The 17,599-nt window shown below is 42.8% G+C and overlaps 1 protein-coding gene across 3 annotated transcripts in view; it reads left to right on the forward strand.

Moving 5' to 3' along the window:
* Positions 1-17,599, forward strand: part of mad1l1 (mitotic arrest deficient 1 like 1) — a 45,093-nt gene that overhangs the window by 24,816 nt on the left and 2,678 nt on the right. For all 3 annotated transcript variants that reach the window (XM_076091572.1, XM_076091571.1, XM_076091574.1), the window contains exon 17: positions 4,777-4,970. In XM_076091572.1, the coding sequence (XP_075947687.1) occupies positions 4,777-4,970 (194 nt within the window). The remainder of the gene's footprint in view (positions 1-4,776; positions 4,971-17,599) is intronic.

The following is a 17,599-nucleotide window of genomic DNA, read 5'->3' on the forward strand; positions in this document are numbered from 1 at the left end:
GTATCGATACTAGAAAAGTATCTGCTGTTAAAACGGTTCAATACCCCGTTTTATTTGTGCCGATACAGTGGGCGTTTTTCTCTCTCTCATATGCACTCTGCAAATACAAGTTCTCTTGCCGAGCGTCCGGCGTTCTGCAAGTACTGTAGCTTAAACAAAACGGCTTCCACTACTGCCCCTTCTTATCCCTCTCTGGAGAGATTTGAACGTAAAGCTGAGCTAATTTAAGAGTTTCTCCACAACCGGTGGGATATTAAAATGTATTAACACACTATGGTACAATAATACACTCCTGTAGTTTTACGGCTTCTTTTCCCTCCCTCCACTGCCTTGAAATGACATCGTCAAAACATGTCCTATTTTTATATTAAATAATAATAATTGAAATGTTCTGTCGTCTATTATCCCGTTCATTTCCCTGATGTTTTTTGCCGTGGTATCGTTTCAGTATCCAGACACTTTAGGCCGCTATCATATCAAAGTCATAATTCTAATATCGTGACAACACTACACAGCCGAGCTTAGGGCCAGACCTATCTCCACAGCGCTGTGTCAGCATAGAGGAAGGTCTGCTATAGGGGAACAACACGCCCTGGTTTGTTTGTATTTCTTTAAACCTTAAACCTATCACTGTCTTGGGCGGCTCCAGGCACAGGATGCAGCGATGGTGCTTTTGCAAATTAGTGCAGATAGCAGAAGGGGAAGAGAGCGCTGGCTGAAATAGGGGACCAATTGCAGGTTTGTACACACAGTCTGCATCCAGTTAGCCAGAGAAGGGCCACAGAACACATTTAATGGGGAAATAAATCACGACCAACACTCTGAATCCCCGGGATGGGAACCGAAACTAAGCTTGAAATTGTGATATTTCATTAAAAACATTTTATTCTACATGTTTCATTTAACATTTCGCACCTAAAACCGTTTACTCTAAACAGATCCTGTAAAAACCTTTTAAATTCTGCGCTCCTCAGCGCGACTCGGAAGCCATGACTGACTGAGACCAACAGTTCTGTGAACCTTCGACTGAGTATTGAGGAGAGGACAGCATGGGCTTCAGAGGGTTAGGACCTCGTAAGTACATGCTCAGGAAGGGCTCAATACCAGCTGTAATTGGGTAGTAACAAGTCCCTCAATGTACGATAGAAACCGCTCCGTTCAGTATGTTTGAACGTTGACTTATTTGATTACTGGGGTTTAGGTAAGCGCGGGTAAGAAGATATAGTAACATGTCACTGTTAACTTAAAGGAAGCGTAAGATATTCTTTCCACACAGCACATGTCGACCAGTAGTCCGGTCCTGTTCCCTTTCAGACCGTTAACCGGCGCCCTCTGCTGGCTGCCGCCTAAACCGACGTAAGAAGGGAACTGCTTCACTGCTCTCTGAGGCCTTTGTCCTCTGAGGTGTCAGTACATGACAGACAGCTGGATGAGGAAAGTGTCGCTATGACGGGGTTAAATATTTAAGTAGAGTTCAGGGCGGTTCATCACCGGAAGTCTGTTGGCTAATTTTTATATTGGCATATTCACTCTTCTTTTCACTCACTCACTCACTCACTCACTCACTCACTCACTCATATATTCACTCTTCTGTCTCTCTCTCGCTTTTTCTCTTTCTCTCTCTCTCTCTCTCATATTCACTCTTCTGTCTCTCTCTTTCCTTTATTTTTTTTTTTTTTACACTTCCTTCCACGCTTGTCTCTTCTCTGTCGTTTCCCCCCCCGTCTTCCATCTCCTCTTAATACAATAAAAATCCTTAATAGTGCTGCAATACATTGTGGGTATTGAGTCATTGTTAATAATATCAGGATTTTAGTCAGTTGAATCATTTTCATGTCACTATAAATTAGTGATTGATGTCTTATCTTCCATGTATTCTCCATAAACAGTATCTCGTAGATTTGTGTAAATTGCTGTGGTGCGAACACGATGAATGCACTCGTGAGACGTTCATTTACATTCTAAAAAGAAGATTTTTAAATGCAGCCGGAAAGTGTGAATAGACGTCGATGTTTACGTGTAAGTGAGCCCTGCTGTCAGTGACCTCAGAGCTAAGTATGCTCTATTCCATTTCTAATGAGATTTTAAACAATTAGGATTTCCAAAAAAACATGTAAAATGAAGCGGAGGATTACAGCGACGGGACTTATTCTTTAATTTGGCTCATTTTTGCACTTGAATACCCTTTTTTTTAAATTGAATTAAACCATTGGATGAAGCTGCTGTTGGTAAGTATCATTCCTAGCTATGACTGTGTTTTGATGTCTTTTTTTAAGTTATGTTGTTGCTGCTGCCGCCCAGGCGCATCCTGAGGGTTACTTTGCAGTGGAAAGTTTAAAATATGATTTAACACATTGCTTTTGAGCACACACGTCACTTCTGCTGTGGGGCTTTTACATAGATTAGACTTCAGTGACAGGTGTTAACAGTGGTCTGTAAAGTAGCCAGGGATTTAAGTGGTTCCCAACCTTTTGCCTTAAGGGACAACTTTCCCCGTCATGGAGTAAACTGCAGTATATTTCATATTTAATTCAATGCATAACTAACGGCACATAACAACTGATACACTGCACAATTAACCCAAATAGTGCACCCAATCACTGCAGGAAGTTTGTGTAAAAACGAGCAATTGGACGAATTTTAAGCAGATTATTTCTTGTGAATATTGCCTCTGATGCAGCATATTGGAAAAAATTATGACGTTTCCTTACGCTTTTTAAAATCAAGAATAGCCTATGACCCCCCCCCCCCCCCCCCCCCCCCCATGAAGCTTTGGCGACCCCCAGTCGGGATCGGGCCCCCCAGGTTGGGAACCATTGAAGAACTCCCTCTACCTTTACCGCTGTAACCCGTCTCTGCTTCACCATCTTCTCGCTGAGTGATTTTTTTCCTATTGATTCAAGCTTTCATTTGTTTTTACAAACAGTTCATTTTCATGCGTTTTACCTGAAGAGTAGTTTCCCTTTGAACCTGACTAGTCTTCAGAAGTCACAAGAATGCAGATGCTTCACTCTTCCTAAACTCCTGCTGGTTTTTTTTGTTGGTAAAACAACAGATGATTTGTGTCATTACCCATTGTTTTCATTTCTCCATGTTACATTCTACAGATACCAGACTTTGAGCGTAGTTGAGGTTGGAAACTATATAATTAAGCGCCTCCCTCAGAATGTCTTGACAGGTTTTAGGAGACAGCGCGCAGAGATCCGCTGAGACCAATTAAGGGCAAAAGTCAGAAACCACTAACTTTCTCAAAACTTGACAGTTGGTGTAAAAATCTTCTGACCCCGAATGCTTTGAATTAGCAACTAAACACACATTTGGCACACGAGTGTGTGTCTGTGTGTGTACACTTCTGTCTTTGGACGGGCAATAACGTGTTCATTTCCCAGCGTTTCGTGTCCATTTATCTGCATAATGCAGTAAATTTAAACCGCGTCTACTTCCTGCTGTCACTTGAGAATTTCCATCCATTTTGGGGGCGCTTTGATAGCTGTCATACAGTGACAGGTTTGCCACAATGCTGAAGTCTTGAAACAGTATTTATCGGCGCTGACTGACACTCAAGAGGAGCCCAGGAGACGGACGGCCACCCAGACAGACACACCCGCAGTCTCTCTAAGTTTATACTTCCTGGCCATATACGTGTTTGATGATGGCAAATTAAAATGTAATGGGCTAAGATGTATGAAAATAAGATTGATGAGGAAGAATACGTATCGGTCGAGGCAGGAGTAGAAGCCCCAGGCTCCTGCAGGGATATGAGACGTATGTGTTTATGATGGCACAAGAGAATTGGTGACTTGTCGGTGACTTGTCGCTGTAAACGGGTCAATAGTCCCGGTTGTTTAATCATTCTCATCAAAGTAAATTCACATTTGAAATGCTTTTGACCGAGTAGAAACGAATGAACACAAGCTAATCTCTCCGTGTTAATAAACGAGCGTTTTATCTGTCTTGGTCTTAACTGTTTTTCACCCTATTTCTTCTGGTTCTCTTGCCCGTTTTTGTTACATGCTCTTGCATTAATACTTACTTTTGTTTCACTTTGGCAGAAATGAGAAGAAAGCCAACGTACAGCAGCGTTTTGTAAATAGCAGGAACAAGATTGAGGAAACTACTTTCCGCTATTTATATTCGGAGCAATTTGTCCACTTTTCATGGAATCATAGAAAAGAGGAGAACACGCACATAAAAGCCTCCGAACTGAACTACGTCTTCTGGCTGGAGTCATAGAAATGGCAATCAAATGATGTTAACTATTGATGACTCTGCTATTGATGAATATAATGTTACATTATATTCATACACAATCGCACTCATGTGCATCGCTTTGAACGTTAATAACATTTTGAATACTTCCCTCCATAACGACTCGTTTTAATCTGCTCAGACAAAGTTGTTCCTCTGCCTTCTCAAATCAAGTCTTCCAATTAAAGTCATCATCGCAAATAGATTTTCAAGCTTCTCCTCTCTGCTCCTGGTTTTCGGAGACGCAGCTGACTGCTTTAGTCACCGCGACACACATTATCGTGTTTAGTTGGAGCCTAAGTGAGCAGATGGAGGGCCTCAAGGAGTGTGTAGTTGATATGGAGCCGGCCATCTATGCTGCATTAGCGTTGGGAGTGGAGCATGTACTTCCGTGGAGAAGAAGTCTCGCAAGTGTTTCAGAATCGTAGAGGGGAATGTTGATCATGTGCATAAAGAGTGATGTGATTTTAAAAATACACTGTGAGGATGTCTGACTGTATCCGCCCTAACTTTTGTGTGCGTCTTCAGATTTACGCAAGCAGATGGAGAGCTCGGAGCTCAGGAACCAGAGGCTGAAGGAGGTGTTTCAGAGGAAAATCCAGGAGTTCCGCACAGTCTGCTACGTCCTGACCGGCTATCAGATGGACATCACCACTGAGAACCAGTACAGGCTCACCTCAGTCTACGCGGAGCACATGGACGACTCCTTGCTCTTCAAAAAGGTACATGCGTACTTCACATATAGGGCTGCGCACTGTGAACACACGCGTCACTTTGTTTTTTTGAGGACATCAAAGTTGGATTAGGCAACTTTGGAAACCAGAAAGAGTAAGCTAGAGTTTAAAAGTATCCGAATGAAAAATCCCAGCGTCCCCTTTTAGGCCTTCTTTCAAAGCCACTCCCCCCCCCAAAACACATTAAACGCACATCCTGACTACGAGTCCATGAGAGGAGCGCAGCCTATCAGTGTCGTCGATAACCGTATCCAACTACCTCATGTCTCATTCGCATGTAAGACGACACCCAACGCATTATGATGAACGTATACAACAAACATGGCTGCTGTTCGTAGTACTTTATATTTATAGTAGTAGTATCAGGTGAAATTTTGTCTGCCTAGCCTTGTGGAAGCACTGGCAAGATAAAGCGGGTCGGTAGGTAAGCCATCCAATAATGTCATTGCTGTCAGAAAGTAAAGAGAGTTTCCACGAATATAAATGATCTTAGTAAGGGTTGAAAGTGATGCATGAATAATGTAACTTTAAACTGGATATCTGGGAGTTTGTAGCAATATATGATACGGTTTCATGTAACGACATCAATGTATTTCTATCTTTACGTACATCTATATACCTCCACGCCTGCTGAGGTCGGATGTGGTTGCGTGTGGCTACGAGCCTACGGGCAGCGTGTATTTCTGTAAGCGTCGCGATCATTAACATAGATGTGTGAAGTTGAAAGGGAAGCGCTGTCAACATCGAACATCCTACAGGCTGTAGCGTCTGTGTGAGTGCTGATATCTGTCTCGGTGGGATCTTTCAGGAACACATTTGACCTTGCAAAGGTGTTTATTTTGTTCTCCCTTTTTTCCCCTTTACTGACTCCCCCACATCCACATTTATGCACCATTACACCACGTTACAGCTTTGTACCCGACTGAGGCGTGTGTGTGTCAGGGAGAGAGTGATGACTGGGCAATGTCACAGGGTTGGGCTACATTAATCGATCACCGCTCCCCATACCCTCATTGAGAGGTCCGGATAAAACCTTCATGTGTGTCCGTCCCTCAGCTGTTGAACGAATCCTGTAGCTTCACAGTAAAAAAAAAACATCCTGTTGTGCTCCCTTCTATCCCCTTCTTTCTCTCCTTCTTTCCCTCTCTCCTTCCTGTCCTGCAACATTTTTTTTCCCTGTCTTTATCTCCCTCTTGTTGTTTATCTCCGCGCCTCTCTCTGTTGCTCTCTGATCCGAGTGTGTAGCAGAAGCTAATCACCGTGTTGTTGCCGTGTTGCGATATGATAGGGGACCCGCTAGCTAGAACCGACGCCGCGGAGAGAATCCATATACCGGCGAGGTAGAAGGCAGCTCTATTATCTTGGCAATGTGATTACGGCGGTCAAGTGCTAGACGAATGCGACTGTTCATTACTGCCTTGCTCAAGGACTCACTTGAATGCCAGTGGAGTAGAGAATAACACAAGAAATGGAAGGGGATTTGAACATGGCATGTGGGCGGACGCATGTATGTTTTTCTCTCTTCTCGCTGGTGTGTCCAATCTGCTCCATCGAACCCACCTGCGACCCTGCCAGAAGAGATAACTCACTGTCAATATTTATTAACCTCAGACTGCGTCCATAGAACGCACGCGCACGCACGCACACACTCAGTCGTAATACCCTCATAGTACACACTGTCGCACTCAAATGCACACACACTCACTCCAATCTCAACCCCCACTCTCAACGCGCATGCATACAGATGTGCAAAGACATACACACATAAGACAGATGCTAACACTTCCTGTATTAGTATTCAGGGTGTTCTCTCTGTATGACACACAAGCCTGGTGGCCTATGGGAGCAGAGAGGCCTGTCCTACTAATGGCATACAACACTCACACACACACTTAAAGGAACACACACAGGAATAACAATATACATAACATGCTCTTTACACGTGTGTGTGTGTGTGTGTGTGTGTGTGTGTGTGTGTGTGTGTGTGTGTGTGTGTGTGTGTGTGTGTGTGTGTGTGTGTGTGTGTGTGTGTGTGTGTGTGTGTGTGTGTGTGCGTGTGCGTGCGCAATCTGTGTTATGAGAATATAAATAGACTAATTGTGGGATGAGGAACGTGTGAGTGGAGAGCAACTGGGGGATTCTGGACGGGAAGCATAGTCGTCTATACAAATAGGATTCTAATGTTATTCACCTCAGCAACAGGGTTGCCAGTTAATCCTGCTAATATCCCCCTCAAGCAGAGGCACCCAAATCCCCCTCCTATGGTGTAAGCTGTTTAACCTGCGACTGTCACGTTCCCCCCCATCTCCCTCTTTTCTCATGCGCTCATTTATTGTGTCTCATTCTAATGCAAATGACTTCTTCACCCTTTATTCACGTTCACTGTTCAGCTCCTAAACATCACCATCATTTGGTAATTGAAATGAGATGCTTTTCTGTCTGTGTCACTCAGTCACCAGAGCCCAAATCCCACAATTAGATGCCGAGAACTTGAGGCACACCACAACACTTTTGAAATTTCTGCAAGAATTACATTTTTCGGCAAATGGATGGCGAGTGCTTGTGTTTTTGGAAACTGCTCGGATATCCCCTTATTGTCAACATACCTAATTAAGCCGTACATCCTCTGAATGCACTTGGTCTGTAGTTTGTGGTTGTAAAGTTTTATTACGCCGTGACTACCCGAGAGGTTGACAACATTTTATACAGCGACGCCAAGTTTCCAAAAAAAAAAAAATGGTCTCACTGTGTGAAATGTTCTACGGGGACGAACGCCATCACTCGTAAATACAAATGGGCTCATTCGATCCAGTAGAGTCTCAGCTTTACAGTTATATATAATCTATGCAATTCCAAAAATGCCATGCAAAATGATTGCGTGTTATTATATGCATTTTACCGTGATATGGTGAACGTACAGACGCTTGGTCGTGTTCAAAGTTACCTATTCGTTTCATCATTGCATTGACTTTATTTCCTGTTTAATCAAGATGTGCAACGCCACAGTATTTACCATCACATGTCTTGACCTTTACAGACGTTTGTAGACTTCAAAGTCAAAAGGAGTCTAACCCTGATGGCACCTTCATGCTGTTGTTTTTGATCTATTTCAGAATAAAGTCAGAAGTTAGTGTGTGTGAGATCAAAAGTTAATCAAAGTCTTTTATAATGTTGCAAACAAGAATCCAGTGCGGTGCAAAAGTTACTCAGTCATAGCTAGTTTATGTGGATAAATGCTGTTTGTCAATTAATAATGGATGAATGCAATGTTATGTTAAAATGCCTGTGATGACAGGATTATTCAGACAGGGGCGGGGGAGGGGGGGTGGAATGTGTGTGTTAGGCTAACGTGAGCATGTGTGTGATTGATATCTCAACCCGAGGTGAGAGGGCTGATTAGCATCAGTGATTAGGTATTTATGAGGCTCTGCTAATCAGCGAGACGAACATCTTCGCTGTGAGAGCGACTGAGTATTTTCTCCTGAAGTTTCAAGTAGAGGGAGGCACTGCTTGCGTTGTTCAACATTAACATTTAGTGATTCAAAGGTTCAGATAAACACAAAGTCCATAAAAGTCAGTCTGACGTGACAGGACTTGGTTGACTGTTTGTTTTATGCACACTCAGTATTTTTTTGTTAGGAAAATGTACAAAATGTTCATCATATAATGCTGACAAGAGACAGAATGAAGCAGTGCATGTTTCAGATAGACTTAAACATTGAGAAACTCCAGTTGAGGAACTTTAGTTATAATAGAAATAATAGAAAACCAACAACAACAGATAAACAAGTTGTGTCTCTCTGTAAGTAATCTCCAGAAGCAGACCCTCTCCTGGGCTTACACACCTCTACTATTGATTAGCTCATTAACAAATAAACAAACGCACACACACTTCTGAAATCTTCTACATGTTCCCTATCGACCGATTGACTCCTCTTTCTTTCTTTCCCTCCCTCCCTTGCTCTCCCGCACTCCTCCTTCACGTCCTTGACTCTCCCTCCTTACCTCCTTCCCTTCCTAATGAAAGCAGAAGATGGAATCTCAGGGCCAGCTCATTAACGCACACTCCCAATTAACGGTCACCCTTAGAGAGACAGGAGGGAAAGCAGAGAATGTTCGGAGGGTAGGTGACGCATAGACGGAGCGGAACGTTTAAATAAAACGATGGTTTTTGGAAAAAAAAAGAAGCAACATAAGTTGTGACTGTGTGTGAGAGTGGGGAGGACAGTTGATGAAGTACAGTTTATGAACACTGTCGAGTCTTAATGACCTGTCTCTGTTTTTATCAGCCGCTGGGGAATGATTAACGCCACACCGCGTTTGCCTGTGTGTGTGTGTGTGTGTGTGTGTGTGTGTGTGTGTGTGTGTGTGTGTGTGTCAGACGGCGTGTATAAGCCGTCACTGCCTGGATGGTTGAGTCATTTGTCCGGTGAAGCTTCATTTTTAAAATAACTTTAAGGCACAGCTCAAACCGTCAGGGTCCACGCTAGCAACGGGGCCAGAAGACCGAAGCCATGGGAGCGCCTGGTCGGTCAGGAGCACGGTGGCCCAGCGGGGCCACAAAGGTTCACGGTGTCGCCCTTTATCACCCGGTGAGGAGCCTGTTCGCTCTGCCTCTCTTATTTTCAGACCAATCACATTTAATGTCACTAGAGTGTTGGTGTTATTTGCAGCACGCACTGGGGCTGCTACTTAAAATGATTAGAGCCGATAAAGGTGTTTTCGTCTTAAGCCATGTCTTTTTATTGAATAGGGAGTAAAGGGGAATGAGTGAGCTCATTTTCAACTGAATGGCAGTTTAAGCACCACAACAACCCTATTGACTGCAGCCGGTAGGGTGTAGAAAAATCATTACGGCTTATTTTAAGAAGGACGACAGTTGGAGAACCATCCTGTTTATAATCAGGGTTACCCTTTGGCTGTAGCACTGTAGTATACCTATGTTAAGCTGGATCTGATCGATATGTATAGGCTGCACATTTTATCGAATATCAATCGCGATCAATCAATTTTGGCTTCCCACAATCAAATGAACATGCTCAACTGAGATGTCGACGATCAAAAGTCGTGCTCCACCGGGGGGCGATGGAGAGCTTTTGGGGAGTCGTACTCGGGGCTCGAGCTTAAGGACGTCCAGTCGTCCCGCAGACGATACAAATAGTATCGGGGAGGATGAAACTTAATTTTGGGAGAGAGTTGAAGGAAAAATACCGTTACAATAAACGAACGGTAACGTTGCAGTTAACGCTAGCAAACCTGAGTGAGTGAGCTGAGGAGTCCGAACTCTGCAGCAGCTCAAATGATGTTGAAAAGAATTAGAATGCTCTGTTACTCATTTTGCCAAATGAAAATGCACTGAATTCAGGTGAAAAATAACCTTATTTTAAGTCTCCTTTTAATGCAAATATTTGTTCATTAGCCCGAATGTAGCACCCAATGAAAGCAGCGCTGTGTTGATTTTATTTTGCTTCTAGAAGATGCGCTGTGAATACGTTTTGTTTTGATGCACAGATCTGTAGCAGCAATGTACGTGCTTTAAATTACAACATGTAGGTGAAAGCAGTGCTCCGTTTGTTTAAATGTGTGCAGAATCGTGATCTCAATATTAAAATGATCGTGGTTATCATTTTAGCCATAATCGTGCAGCCCTGCGATGCAGAATAAAGACCAGTGCAGGTCTAATAGAATGCTCTGTGAAGATGCTGAGCCATTGAGTGTGTGTGTGTAACGTATGTTTATCTGAAATCTCTCCCAGTGTGTGTGCACAAGCATGATCTCTTCATGTGTGCAAAACAGCGTTGACAATGAAACTAAAAAGGAAAGATGAGTGTTTTTAAATGTTTTGGGCAGAGACAGAAGGCATGCTGGGACTGAATCTCACTTTTTGCTCCCTGACTGAAACAAAACACTCGCTGATAGATCGCTGATAGCGATGAAGATAAACACGAGCCAGGCACTAATAAACAGTAAACACAAAAGGCTGATGGGAATACAACAGTGACTAAATTAACCGCTCTTCTCCGTGAATACGACTTTGTGTTTTAAAACCTTCAGAGAGAGAAATCTCCGAGTTAGAGTCCCAGAGAAAGCAGAGAATGTTGACTCTGATTTCTCCCGACAGTTTCCTGTCCTGCTTGCCCTCGGGGTGTGTCAGTGTGAGTGTGTGTGTGTGAGTGTGTATGGATGCGTGTGTGCGCGAGCGCTTGTCGGCGTCACTCCGGTCGATCGGAACATATGTCTGCTGTCTCCATGGTAACGCGATCCGCCAGAACAACACTGAAGTCCAACTGAGGTCGTGAGTGTTCCTGAGCGGAGCAGACTCACACATCATGGTTGTCTTCACCAGTCACTCACGTCATTTCACCGGCACTGTGTGTGCATTTAGAAAGCATCAGTTTGACTGTCATGTTTCAAAATGGAGTTGAACATGATCTCGTGTACTGTAGAGTGAATGGATGCTATTGATGAAAATCTTCTAAAGGGGGGGGGGGCACTTCAAAGTTTGTTTATAGGAGATCTACTGCGCGTGTGGAAGGCGTTGTATCGAGCCCTTTGTGGCTCCAGAGGGAGCGGCGTGAAGTCTGATCACTGAAGGCTACACGCGTTTGAAACATCTGAGGGTGTGGAGCTGGAAAGAAGCAAAGATTACTCGACCTCCGTAGCTCGAGGCTAGCAGCTCGGGGCTACGTTAGCCGCTACTAGCGTGTCATATCCCCGAATCACACCGACCCAACGGTCAGTTGCATTGTGGGTGATGTTTGGCACCAGGATTAAAGATGATATTTATTCAGCTGCAACGACTTTGATCTTTTTTTAACATTTGTTTTTAGCTAAATTGGTGGAGTGAAGTTTTCCCGTTACTTCCCCCTCAGTGAGAACAGATGAGCGGGATGCTAACGGTGCAGATCTGTAGCATGGTAGCTGCAATGCTTCGTTGTAATTAGCCACCTAATCTCATCGCTCAGAAAATGTCCCTTTGACACACAAACCGGGTTTATAGAAGACTACTTAAGTGTCATTTTATGAACTTGATGTAGGTTTGTGTTGTTTAAGTCTATTTGCAGCTACGTGTACTGTGCATGTGATGTACTGCAAACCAACAATGATGATGTTTGAGCTCATTTTCATATTTGTATTTTGGGTTTCTACGAGAACACTCTTTTTCTCATACTGTCTGTCCTAATATACCCGTAGTCACCCTGTGTCTGAAGCTTTTCACATTATTTATAACTCTTAGACCTTATTTATAATAAAGAAGACATTCAAATATCACTTTTTATACACAAATTCAATCAAAATATAGGAAAGCAGTTAAGCCCAACATGCAACCAAAGTGAGATGCATGCATCATCTTAGTGATTCAAACAAACAACCTTTCATTCTGTAACGGTATTAATGTTAACAAACACAGTGTGACTGCTCATTCACAGCCTATTTAGAAAAACTCACCTGTTGCTGAGCTTCTCAACATTCCAGCCACTCGATCCTGTTTAACAGTTTGTTTTTGCTTGGAGTCCAATCTGAAATGCATACAGCATATCATGTTTCCAATTGAGCTCTGGCTGTAAATCCCCCTGCAGGAAAATACACGTTGGCCATGTTGTCTGGATGTTAATGGTGAGAATTCCAGCCCGGTGGACGGGTTTACTCTGTAATAGTCCAGCCTTTTGTTTAATTCTTCGGAGGTTGTTCACTGAACTCTTAATGAGCTGATTAATAACCTGTCAATCACGCATCAAAGGTGACGTTCAGGGCCGAGCAGCAATGCACATGTGGAGTTTTCCCCTCTGTGACAAAAGTAATTAAGAACCAAACATTTGGGAGGAAAACAAAACGATGGAATTGCAGTTTAAAACCAACAAGGACACAATTAACAGTTGCTGATGGCGTTTCTGTGAGATTAAATGCTAATGGCAAGGCTCCCAACATCTTGATAAACTCCTGCCAGAGGTAGAACAAAGCACAACAAATGTTCTTCATACTCTCTAGATATGAAATAGATTCTTTAATAAATGTTTTATTGCGAAAGTGGTTGAGTTGATAGATATTGTGGGACTGTGTGCCAGCGAGGGGAATGACTCATAATAAATGTGACGTTTAACTCATTTCAGAATACGGACCCGGGGCGCGGTGCGCCACAACCAATAGAAGTGGCCGTAGTGTTTCCAGGTTGAGTGTGAACTTAAGAACAAGGCTTTAAAATGAGTTATCATTTAATTTGGGTTTCGGGTTTATTAATAGGCTTGAGTCAAAGATGGCTGCTACTCCGCCTCCTCGGCCGCTGCCTCGAGGAATGCGAGTGTTAATGTGACCTGGAGGAGTTGATTCATTTAGACTCCTCATGACACAGCCAGGTTTCAGGAAGACACAATAAATGTGATTACCTGATATTAAATCATTTACTAACGCAGCTTTAGACGAGTCCACATTTAATTATCCTATTTTGTTGCACTGTTGCGTTGGTGGTGTTAACTTTGATTAGGTTATTTTGTGTAACTCTTCTTCCGTTTGCTTTTGATTTAATTAATTTAAATGGCCGTGGGGCAGACACAGTCTCCATGGGTTTGTTTTGCGTGGGTAGCCGCAGAGAATTGACTTAAAAAAAAAAAAAAGACTGCGACTCTGCTTCCTGGTCTCAACTTTATTAGATGACAAATAAAGTAAAAGGATAACAGTTGGAAATCTTTCCCTTTTTTTGCCAAATTGTGCAAATCTCTGTGGATTTTATTTATTTATTCATAGGCCTACATTTTCTATTTCTGACGTGTCAGTTTGGTCATCGGGCAAGTAAAACATTTCAGCTACAAAGTTTAATGTCGAGTCCTGATGCTGCATTTAAAATATGAGCAAAGAGAAGCTAATGAAAACTTTGATTACACGTTTGGTGTGACAGAGGGCAGGGGGCTCCCCTACATAGGTATATATATATATATATACAGTACTATGAATACATAAGAACAAACAGCTGAAATATCAAATATGATAGTCTGTGACGAATGTAATCGTCTATTTATTTAGCCGACATCGTGGTGAAGTATTTGATGAGCTAGAGGAATCATTTCTAAAAGTAAACAAAAGACTTCTTTGACATTTAGCTGCATCTGAAGTTTCAAACTGACAACTGTAACTAATTCACCATGTTTAATGTATTTGTGCGTGCGAGGATCAGGTTGATGAGTCGATCGGTAAGCCACGCAAAAAATTGTTCCCTGTTGGATGTACATCGTCATTTGTTAATTATTGCCCAGACACATGAATACTGCTTTAAAAGCGGTAAACAAACAGCTGATTAGAATATAAATATTGATGGAATAAATTATTTTTGGTGTGAGCTCTACTCTCTCTCTCTCTTCATCGTCCTCCCGACTGCAGAAAAATGCCAAAATCTGCATTTAAATTAAAAGCTATTCATCTGCATATTTCTGATTATTCACTTAATTTGCCTTCTGTTTTTTTTTTTTAACCCCACCAATCAGCAGCCGTGCAGCAGGAAGTGTTTGTTGTTGACGCCGCTGCTGCCGGTGGGACAGCGTTGTGTGGAGGCGGGAATATGTGTGGGTGAAGGTGGGATCTGAAAGGAGGCAAAAGGTGTAAATGAGAATTGAATTGGATGTTTTAGATTTTCTAGTCGTCTCTGCCGCTGCATTGAGATGAACTGGAGAGAAATCAATGCAGCAGACGGAGGACTGAGCAAGACGGGAGAAGAAAAGTCCCCCCCCCCCGTTAGCGCTGGAGAGCGGAGACGAGGGGTCGACTGATCTGTGACTTGCGTGTCGCCACCTCAATATAAGCCCATCTGTCACGTCTGAGGCCTCCATTTTAAAGAAATGAAGTTGCAAAGTAGCATGTCCTGTCTGCAGGGACAGTGGAGCTGTCTCACAGCATTTAATGAACGCGTAAAGAGCCGGGGAGAGTTCAAATGTAACGTGTAGGAGAGTGACGCTTAATCGTTTACAGATAACAGAAACGAGAATGCAGAGAGCTTCTCCAAGTTGTGTGCTTTCTTGTTTTTCTGTGGTTGATTTGAGTTTTATTTTCTGCAACATCCAAAATGAGTATAATAGAAGTCTGTACAGCCTGTTGTACTGATGTGATTAATAAGGTTTCATTTAATCAGGTTTGGTACATTTACGTGCAACAATAATTAAATTAATGGTGAAAGAAGCAATAGTTTATTATTAGCTGTTAAATTACAACAATTACAATCACAATTCTTCCTTATCTCATATATCTAAATGAAAAGTATATATGTTTTAAGTATAAAAAATGAGACGCCACTTTAGTCAGACACATTGGAAAGAGCGCCACGTCTCGCATGGCTGTTGCCCATGGTAACCCAGTGCTTTTTGGATGAGCGCAGTGTGGCAGACGGAGAGGAGGGGGGGGAGCTTGGCGAATGGATTCGTAGAAAAGAGTCTGATGTGTGCAGGAGTCTGTGGTTATTTATTTGGCCTCAATCTGGTGTTTTTGTGAGATTGTGAAGGTTCTAAGTGCAGTGAAGGATTGTGGGTAACGACACTTTTCAGATCGGATGCTGCAGACGTCTGTGTGTGAACGTTGGTGTAGAAACAGGTGCGCACTGTGGATCTTAAGCTTGCTACAGACTGCTGTACTGGTCTTCTCGTTAGAGTTGCATTCATTTTGCATCGCTGCTTTTTTAATGTTGCTGTAAATACATCCTCTAGTTGCAGAGATCTTAAAAGACGAGACCGGCATTACTAGGATTTCTGTACGGGTTGTTGCTGCTGCAGGAGTGGGCCGACGCATGTGTACAATGCAACATGCAACATGCAAATAGTCACGAAAATGATTAATTGCAGTTAAGAAATAGAAGTTTCGATACTACGTTATTTTGGTCGATTCCTTTTGAGGTAAAAGTTCAACCTTTCTCCGTGTGCATGGCCCAATGCATGCTGTGCAGCGCAAAAGATAACGTTGCGAATAAATACAATTTTACACAATGTAGAGGCAAAGCTCGTTTCAAGAAGTGTTGCCTCTTATCTTCTGAATCCTCGCTCGTTTTGGTTTTTCATGCGTTTCTGGCGAGCACCTTCACTCTGACTCCGTCTACTTTGGGAGTCGGAGCATGATTGTCATTCAGGCAGCATGCCGCTCCTTGGTTGGATGAGGTCACTACAAAGCCCCGCCCCGCATCTCAAGCCAGGAAGTATCGATTTCCTTTAATTGGACAGACTAATGAAAGGAGGTGGAGAATGGGGTAGCGCTCCTCATCTCCGTTGTTGAGGTCTGTTCAGAATCTCACATCTTTTGATTCTTACCGCTGATCCCGAGGAAACAAATCCACATGTTTCTTCCCACTCTTGTCTGTTTTTACTCATATTAGGGAGAGACTGTGGTGTTACCTTAACCCCACCTTACATGTGTTCTGCATCGCGCTCACACCGCTGAATGAGAGAACTCCAGTTATTTTCAAATATAAACGGCACCTTGTTGTTTTCATAAAGGTCGGATATTGTTTATTAAAACACCCAATAAGGAAGCGTGAATATGCAAATGTGCATTGATAAGGTCGATATTTGAATAAAGCTGATTTCGAAAAACCTCTCTTCACCTTTTATTAACTTGTTTTTGTATTTTTCCATCCAAGAGGAAAGAGATGCGTAGAATAAAAATAACAAGTGTTGCTCAATGTTTCAACCATCAAAACTGCACTATTTAGCCCTCGTATAATACATGTGTAGTTTTAACCAAAAACTAAATCAGTAAGTCACCGATTGTATTTAGCTGTTCAGTAAATCAGTAACGCACGTGTATTTGTGTAGCAACTGTTAATCAATTCAAGAATTATTATTATTTTTTATTTTTTTTTCAACCTGTTTTTCGTCCTCGTGACAAACCGTCGCATGTTCTCCGACTTCTCTTCAGCTTTTAACACACATTTACCCGAGAAACACACAAAAAAAAGAGAAGCTATGGTGAGAAATTCTAATTTATGGGTTAAATGTTGTGTTCAGTGGTGTAACTCTTCTTTTTCTCCATTTACACCAAGCTGAGTGTAAACTATGTTGTCATGTTAGAGTTAGGGAGGAGAGACATTGTGTTAAACAATGGGGAAACATCCCCGGCATGACGATCACTGTTATTTCAGGCTTTACGCTGCAATGTAAAACGATACGGATGCAGCAGGTAGAGATTGAAAGCAACATTATTACACACACACACACACACACACACACACACACACACACACACACACACACACACGCACACACACACACGTGTTACAGACATTGAGTTCTCCATGGTAACTGGTCTTTGATGCATGTGTCCCATGTTCCCAGAGCCCCGGCCGTTTCTAGTGTCACGTGCACACACACACACACACACACACACACACACACATGTTCAGATGAGAGCAGCAGCCTGAGGACATGGCGTAAGCTTTCAGAGAGGAAACAAACACCCGGGACCGTCGGGGAAGTAAAGCCACAGAGTGAGGGCGCTGAGACGGAGCGGTGGGAGGATGACGACGTGAGAAAGCTGGAGTGATTAGAAAAGGTTTGCCCGGCTGCAGCGGCCAGGCCTGTGTGCTACAGATGCGTTTAGATGTGGCAGATGTGTTAACGTTGGTCCATTGTGCATATGCTATTGAGAAA

The sequence above is a fragment of the Anarhichas minor genome, unplaced genomic scaffold, assembly GCF_050575085.1.
Source record: "Anarhichas minor isolate MPS153535 unplaced genomic scaffold, ASM5057508v1 ptg000014l, whole genome shotgun sequence".
Lineage (NCBI taxonomy): Eukaryota > Metazoa > Chordata > Actinopteri > Perciformes > Anarhichadidae > Anarhichas > Anarhichas minor.